Source organism: Pituophis catenifer, unplaced genomic scaffold (genome assembly GCF_029215685.1).
Source record: "Pituophis catenifer annectens isolate HBS135680 unplaced genomic scaffold, rPitCat1.0.hap2 SCAF_1, whole genome shotgun sequence".
NCBI classification, from domain to species: domain Eukaryota; kingdom Metazoa; phylum Chordata; class Lepidosauria; order Squamata; family Colubridae; genus Pituophis; species Pituophis catenifer.
In genome coordinates this window covers 141918881-141928042 of record NW_027256881.1, presented here as the reverse complement: position 1 = coordinate 141928042, position 9162 = coordinate 141918881, and the positions used below count along the sequence as shown (strand labels likewise).

Genomic DNA, 9162 nt, shown 5'->3' with positions numbered 1-9162 from the left:
TGAGTCCCTTCTGGGAGAAGGGCGGTATACAAATTAAATAAATAAATAAATAAATAAATAAATAAATAAATAAATAAATAAATAAATATGCTCAGTAAAACACAGAACACTACTTTGCTGTCAATTTCTTAGCATAGATAGTTCTTGAAGAGAACTAAATTGTCTGCTCCATAATGAGCCCTAAAGGCTCCCTATAGATAATCACATTGTGGCAGATAATCTTTCTACACACATCCACGCTGTGCAAACTCATATAGATTTGATGCAAACTCATATAGATTTGATACTGCATTATACGTGGAATATACTAACATCCTCCCAGTATGCATTATGGCAGTTTATGCATGAATCTTTTGCTCATTCCCTTAAAGGAAGCCCAAACTATTGTTCCTGTTATAGATAAAGCAAAGGATAAAACAATTTTATATAGTTGTTTTAAGAGTCATTTGAAACTGACCTTTCTTGTGAGTACGTGCTCACGTTTCTTCATGAATCTGGATCTGAGCATTCTTGGAGTCCAAAAGCAACTTGTCAGAAGCCTTTGATACAGTTGTAGAATATGTTTGGTTGAGTTGTTCTCTGTCACAACATCGATTAAATAATTTCTTATTGCGCTTGTGCAGACTTCTATAATTTCTTTTACTTTTATGCAAGAAAGTCATCCGATAGTCTTTTTTTTTACCATGTAATTTCTTTGAGCTGTTCACCTCTAAATTTTTTAAATCAACACATTTCAATTGCATATCTGAATTCTGTGGACCTTTCTTATCTCCATTTATGGCAATCTGTGGCTCAGAGATCTTCTGGATAGAGAGTGGATCATGAATAACACGTGAATTTGGTAGCTGAAAGTCATCACAACTAGCTGATCCAAAGGATACAGTTTTAGAATACAAAGCACAACCAGAAGCAACCAATACATCTGCTGCATTGTTTTGTTCAAAAAACACATCTATTTCTAGCTTCAGTCCACAACGAGGCTGTTTGAATTGGAATGTGAGACCTTGTTGACCAAGAAATTCTTGAATTTTAAGTTTGGCCTCATCATTCCAATGTTTCCCATCAGCAGGTGTCACTCCAAACAATGAGCAAGGATAGGTTAATCGTGGTAAACTAGCTAGCCTTTCTGGGATAATCTTCAACTTAGAGATATCAGAGATGGGAAGGGGAGCTGATAACCCCTCATCATCAATAAAAGTAAGCATTAATGTACTAGAGTCTTTGAGCACTTCAGAAACTTCAATTCTGTTCCAGGTTTCATTAGGTCCATTTTTTATTAAGCAGCTGGCACCAGGAATTATACATTCTTGTGGCATAGTTGGGAGGTTTTCTGGAAGATTAGAGAGCATTTTGAACAAGGCTATCAGAGTTTTAAATGAATCTTCTAACTGAATACAGAAGTTTGAAGGATCAGTGACTGATGTGACAAATCCAAGATAGTGACTATTCTTCTGAAATTGTGCCCATGAAATTGAATTTGACCTGACTGAGATATCAAGTGATTTCCTGACATTATCTGTATGTCTGCCTAATTTTGTTTGGTTAGATACTTGATTCCAATATTCCAAAAATAAAATTCCATCTATCAAAAGATCTACTTCCCAAATAAGCTCTGATTCTAAGTATTTAAAAAATATAATCTTTATCTCACAATATTTTACCTTCTCCATCATTCCCTCAAAAGACAAATCACTTAGATTTCCAATCCAAATCCATTTACAAAGCACTGCATTCCTTGGAATACACCTTATTTTTTCAGTCAGCACATGTGTATCGTGCAGTGACACAATTTCATATTTTCCTAAATCCACAAAAAGGACCAACATATATTCCTCGTTCACATATTTTTTAATAATTTTAGATCGATACCATCCCAAGAGTTTGTTTGATCTTACCAAACATTCTAATCCTTCACTAATGTCTTCCATAGCAATAAAGCACTTTTTCTCTACCTCTTGAGCAACTAGTACATTTAAATTGAGCATTGTTTGTGCATCCTTAGTTAACTTCACATAGAAGTTCCCATTACTTGAAATATGACCAACTTCAGCTATTTCTATCTGTCCAGGCTTTATATTTTGGTAGCCAATCTTAGTTGGTCTGATTTTAATGCTTTCACATAAAATTTGACTGTCTGATTTTTTACCTGGATCATTACTAATAGTTTCTGAATCTATTGTTGGGAGCTGTTTCATGTTTTGGTCAAAGTTTAGTGAAAATAGGTTCTCTAAACCAAAAAGGGTTTCTCTCTCTATTAATTTATCAGAAATAGATATTCCATGACAAATTATGTCAACCTCCCACTGTTGCTCATACTGTTGTAGAAACTTAATCATGACTGGCTGATTATTTACCTCACTGATAAAGTAAGCATCCATATCAGTATTCCAGTTTTCATTTGTAAACAAGCACTTTGCTTTACTAAGGAAGCAATGTATGCTGAGTCTTGGTAAACTGAGTAAACACTTTTCAATTTTGTAGATATTTTTTGAATTCACAGTTACTATGTTACCATAATCAATAAACTCTACTTCAAAAAACTTATTGGCTAGGACTTTTCTAACTAAAGCTCTGTATATGCAACAATCAACTTCATATTTTGCTAAAACCACATCATCTTTCTCAAGTTCAGCCTCTATTTCTGATTCTTTAACCAGAGTTTCTCTATTCAGTTCCCCAGCAAGTTGCACAATTCTTTTTTCATCCTCTGAACGATGAACATAGAAACTTGAAAGATTAGCTACATAAGACATATAACCCCAGACTTTAGAATTTAGATGAATGTCAAGTTGGGGAAGATCAGTGTACTTTTGCTTAGTCTTGTTGCTTCTTTCTTGTCCCGAAGTGTTTAATTTTAGCATATGTAATTTAGTCCTTTTAATTTTAATTTTCTTTGACTGTTCATTAAGTTGATCAATGGTGTCAGTATTGGGTTCTTTGTGAGTACTTTCATATCTGTATCTCAAAACTGTTTTCAACATGAAATCTGAAAAATCCAAAGTCAATGGAAACTTTGCAGGTCCACTACCCTGTTTCTGTTGATCAATTACTATTTTGTTCCTATATTTAGCAGGTAACTTATCATTGCCTGCTTTTGTTTGCTGTCCAATTTCTTTACTTTTAACTTTTTTTCTCTCTATATCCAAATCTATTTTATAAGGCCTATATTTATTCCCAACATATTTTTTAAAACCTTTTTTTATATCATTTGGATTCAGATGACTTTCTTTTTGCTTTAATAAATCTTTAATCTTTCCATTTATTTGTAGTTCTCCATCATACAACTCCATACCGAACTGCCCATCAGATTCTTTAGATATTACTACTGCCTTCAACTCTTTTTCCAAATAATTTTTTTCAAACCATGCTTTTATTTCAGATGAAATTTCAACATCCTTTAGACCTGATAAATAACACATAATAGCTTGCATAGGTGTGAACATTAATTCTGAAACACTGTTTGGGATAGGAATCAGTTCCTCTTTGGCTACCAATTGTTTATTTCCAAAGTCCACAAAATATACTGGGCAGAAATCGGGTGATTCCATTGGAGATGCTAAAGCTCTATAGAACACTCCATCCTCAAAATATTTCGCTATGCATAAACAGTGATTATTCATTTGGATTGCATGGCTTGGTTTTGAGCTAATTTCTGAAATCTTTTTATGTATCTTGGCCATCTCATTTGCATTTCTACTTAACTGGCAATAGAATTTTGTAGGGCTATATATATAAGATACATATATTTTCTCTTCATTTCCAACTTCCATATTAAAAGATGAATAATAAAAGCTACTTAGAGAAAATGGAGTTATAAGAGCTTGCGCACATTCAAAAGGGTAAATTTGTGCATGGCCATTTTCAAAGAAAAATTGCCTTAAACTAGTAAACGGACTCTTCAAATCAACAATGTAATATAAATAGTTGGGAATCTTAAGAACCAGGGCACAAATTGAACAAATCAGTTGTTCATTAGAAGACGAAACAAATCTTTTAAAATCACTGCATATCTCAGCAGTCCAAATATAGGGGTCAAATATTAACGATTTACTGACACCATTAAGACAACATCTGAATGCTTGACATTCCAAAATTAGGAAGTCTGGATGAATAGCTTGAAGATCTTTCAACAAAACTCTTTCCCTGTTACCATAGTCTACAAATATCACATCAGTTTCAGTTTTGGATACATGTTTCAGTACAACAGCTCTGTACCATTTTCCATCTGTAGAATATTTCACAACACAGGCAAGCTTTCCACTTTCATAAGGTCTTTTTTGAGTGTTGTAAAAACTCTGAATTTGTTCCATCATACTATTTAGCTCGGGTAGCTTATTTTGTATCTGGCATAAAAAATTGCCTGGTGAAATAATATGACAACATACAACATCAAACACACAACCTGGTTTAAATTTGTACTCTTTATAGCATTCTACTCTGTCTGTTTTCTCAAACATTTGCTCATATTTATTGGAAAGTATGTTTTTCCATGGTGGGAAAATGCTAGCATTTTCTTTTGTCACAAAGTCAGCATTCAGCTTTTTATTCTCATCAGTAGTTTTAGGTATCAGTACTTCATTCTTCTGAATAGATGCTTTACTTAGTATTTCTCTATTTTTATTTTTTTTTGAGCATTTTCGTTGAAAGCCCCTAACTGTTTTCTGAAACAGATCTTGATTTACCTCCCAATATTCTGCACATCCAGCCTCAATCATAAGCCTGAGAACATCAGTTTGCTTAGAGCCATTCATACACTGCACATTGACAATATAATTCTCCTTTTGTTTTGCAATGACATGCAGTGTGATTGGTTTGTCAACCACAACTGTTTTAAAGAAATCTGTTTCTTTTTTAGTCCATATATCTTCAATTGGAAATGCATTAGCAAGTGTACAGGACATGGCTAATGCCGGTAATTCTTGAAGCTCTGGAAGCAAAATCTTCACATCAAAGAGTGGCACTGTGTCCGTGTTCCCAAAATCTAAAAAATAAACATCAACATTATTGTCTACGATTTGTCTAATGACAGCCCTATAAAAATACTTATCCTTGCTATATCGGGCACAACATAGTCTTCCAGGCTCTGGGTTTTCTAGAATTTTATCATTAACTTCATCTCCATCATACAGATCTGCAACTTTCTTCTTTAAAGCTTCAAACTCATCTAAGAAATCATTCGTTTGCACCCAGAAATTTGATGGATTCAAAACATAAACTGCAAAAGCAACACAAATTGAACTTATTTTCATTTCTGCTCTTTTGTAAGGAATTGTTAAAGGGGAACACAGTAAACAAGTATCCTTTTGATTTGAAGAATAACTTGATTGTTGAGTAGTATTGTAAATCTTCTCTGCCAAATTCACCTTAGAATTTTGTACACTTCCGCTTGTACAAGAGACATCCGTGTTGTATTTTGGATCCATATCGTTTTCCCTAGATAGATTTTCACTTGTCTGTGTCAATGCACATTTACGTAATGTAACATAATAGGTGTGCTCTTTACTATTGAACCGATCTATGTGGGCCAAAATAGTCTGTTGTGTTAATAGGATTTCTTTAAATTCTTCTAGCTGAGCATTTTTTTCCATTTCATCTTGATCACTGAGACATGATAGAGCACAAGGAAATGAAAACATAGGTACTGAAATAAATTCTGGTGGAAGCTTCAAAATATACTCAGAAGACACAGCTTCATAGTTGCCAAAATCCATAAACCAAATCTTCACTTTGTCAGAAAGCAGCTGTTGTATTACTCCTCTCTGCCACTGACCGTTTTTTTTGTCTAGCTGCACAAAGGGCTCCAAAATTGTCACAAGATGGAAGTTTTACTCTGCTAATAGAGTCATAATAGGAAAACATCTCTCTTATCAATGTATCCAGTTGTATCTGTTGTCGAAGTAACTGGCAATAAAACTTACTGGGGCTAACTGCTACTGATATTTTTACTTTTTCTACAGCACCAACAGACAAAATTGGTTGAAGATTTCTTAGAACTGGTGGAATATTTGGTTGAACTCCAGCATCACAAAGTAGAGTACCTGGCCTTGTACATTTCTGTTGCGGTAAATCCGGCATTTGTTTACAAAGCGACTCGTGTGGAAATGCAGTTAACATTTCAACAATTAGACAGAAAGTATCTACATCAACAAGTTTTCCTATTCTGAATTCAACCACATCAGTAGCAATTTTGGGCACATGAAAAAGAAAAATTTGGTTTGGCAACGTGGCTTGTATATGACCTTTAATCTGCAAGCCTATCAAAGATGAAAAGTAATTAAAAGCTTTGGCAGTCCATTTTTCTTCAATCGGAAGGACATTTGCAAAAATCCCATAAACCATCTTTGGAGGAAGCTGAAACAATTCATCAATGGGAGATGCAAGGTGAGTTTCATGCACTGCCAGTATTTTCCCATTGTCCATAAAATGTACATCATAGGTATCATGTCTTTTTTTTATTACTTTTCCTCTGTACCATTCTCCACACTCCGAGTCTTTGACTAAACAGAATTCACCAACTGCAACAGAAGCTTTCAGTTTTGGTACTTGCTGTATTTCTTTTTGCAATATATGATAATCAAGCTCACATTCTGTGTTAAATTGGCCTTGAAATTTTACAAGGACTTCTTTTCGATGGTAGTATACATCAGTTACCTTCACATCAACATCTAGAAATGTTGTTGATGAAGATGAATCCATCCTACCTGAAAAAACAGTATAAAATTTAACATTGTTAAATGTTTATTTTTCATTTTCACATAACTTGTTTATAAACGATTTTGATTATATTGACACAATCATATGTAATAGAGATGTTACAATCACTTCTGTTATTAGCTAAAGAGGTAGTTCTGTTGTACACCAAAATATGCAGAACTTCAGACTGACAGATTTTAAAATATTAATAAATTGAATTATTTAATAGAATATGAACAAGCTGTATGCTTGGGCATCCCTTCCCTTATCTCATGCTTTTAGTCCAACATTACCAATATAGGTTCTCCTTAATTAGATGAAGTTGTGCCACTAAATTAGAAATGAGAACATTTCAGGAGAAAAAGCAGAAAGAATATTACAGGGTGCATTCACACAGAGTACTTTTATAAATCAGGTACAGCCTGATAATAATTAAATAATGCAGCTATTGTTACTTTTAGGCCATAATTTGTGGAACAAGCCACAATCTAAATTAAATATAATAAAATAGGCCAGATTGTGATATGCCAGTTCAGCTAGCAACAAACTATCTTCACAATTATATTTGGCTGGACAAATCTTTGTGAATGCAGTCTCCATGCATTAAATATTAGTTTAGTACAGATAATCCTCAATTTACAACCACAATTGAGTCCACAATTTATGTTAAGTGGGAATTTTTTTACGTGAGTTTTGCCCCATTTTACAACTTTTCTTGCCATATTTGTTAAATGAATCACTGCAGTTGTTAAATTAATAACACAGTTGTTAAGTGACTCTGGTTTCCCCACTGACTTTGCTTGCGAGAAGGTCACAAAACCTTCTTACATGACTCTGGGACACTGCAGCCATCATAAACGAGAGTCAGTTGTCAAGCATCCGAATGTAAATCACATGACCCTGGGAATGCTACAACAGTCCTAAGTGTGACAAGTCGCTTTTTTCAGTGCCATTGTAACTTTGGTCACTAAATGAACTATCGTAAATCGAGGACTACCTGTATTGGACTTTCAACACATTCTCATTCAAAATGTCCCCATTACAAAATGTCTTAAAAGTTTCTCTTTCGGCTTACTTATTCATCAAATTTACATGACCCATCTTACCGCACCAAAATTGTGACTCAGGGCAGCATATAATAAACCAGTTCACTTATCCCCCTCCCCCCAAAAAAACATTATTTGGGGGGGGGGAAATAACAAAAATTGCAATTAAAGGCTAAGAGAGGGAGCAAATACCAACAACCAGGGAGCCACACCTAAGTACCAATGACCATCACCTCAGTATTAACTGATTAAATTTCACATTCTGGATTTGCCATCCAGCGAGAAACAATTAGCAAAACAATTAGCACAGGAAAACAAGCTTTAAGCATACACACACAAAATGCCTCATTTGAAAAGAGAACGAATCTACAGACCTCTTTGCCTTCTAAGTATTATTATCTAAAGCCAGTTTCCCGCTCAGGGTAGTATCAATGAACTCCTGGTTAAAGCGGCTCTTTAGCCTGCTAATGGTTTGTCTGTCTTGGGTTTTTTTTTAATGGCAACTGAACTTGCAGAAATAAAAAAAAACAAAAAAACAAAAAAAGCTGAACGGGCTGTGTGTGCGTCGAGGCTGTTTCTTCCAAGGTTTCTTGACCGGGGGGGGTTTATTTATAAAGAGAATTCAGGCGAGGAAAGGATTCTTCGCCCACAATCCGTAGTGGCCAAAGTGGCTCTCGGCGACTCTGAGCGCCGATTCTCCACCACCAACGCCGCGGGCCTCCTTAGCCTCCGACCGAAAGCGCCTTTGCGGATCCGGCTGCGCAAGCAGCGTAAAGGAAGGGGCCGCTGCCTTCTGATTGGCAGTTTTCTCAAAGCGGGGAGAGGGCGTGGCGGGCGTGGCTAGGGCGCGGTGCGAGAGGCAGAGCGGGGAAGGCGCGGCAGTTGAGCGACGGCGGAGACATGTTTTTTTTTAAAACTTTTAATTTTAATTCGAGCAAATGTCGCTTTTTTTTGGCCGCGTCACAGCAGCGGGGTGGGCGTAGCTGCTAGAAAGAAGTGGGAGAGGGAGGGCTGTTCCAACTTATTTTCCAAAGCACTAGGAGGCAAAAGCGAGAAGCAATGGATGGAAGCTAATCAATGAGAGAAAAAACCTGGAATAATTAAGGAGGAACTTCCTAACAGTGAGGACAATTCACCAGTGGGCTTTGCCTTCAGAAGTTGTGAGTTGCTAGTGCTAACATCACTGGAGGTTTTTAAGAAGACACTGGACAAACGTTGTCTGAAATGGTACAGGGTCTCCTGCTTGAGCAGGGGGTTGGACTAGAAGACCACCAGGGTCCCAGCCTGCCTTCCATTCAGAACCTGTATACTGCACGAGTCAGAAAAAGGGCTGAGAAAATATCTACATATCCTTCACATTCTGGATATTAACTGTTTTAACTTCTCCCCTCAGGATACTGCTATAGTGCATTGCATGCCAAAA

The 9162-nt window shown here is 35.9% G+C and overlaps 1 protein-coding gene across 1 annotated transcript; it reads right to left on the bottom strand.

Moving 5' to 3' along the window:
* Window positions 1-476: 476 nt before the first annotated feature.
* TDRD15 (tudor domain containing 15) lies at window positions 477-6696 on the bottom strand. Its single transcript, XM_070955778.1, is given in 2 exon segments — window positions 477-5777; window positions 5779-6696. Coding segments are annotated over 2 exon segments (6219 nt in total).
* Between the last annotated feature and the right edge of the window lie 2466 nt (window positions 6697-9162).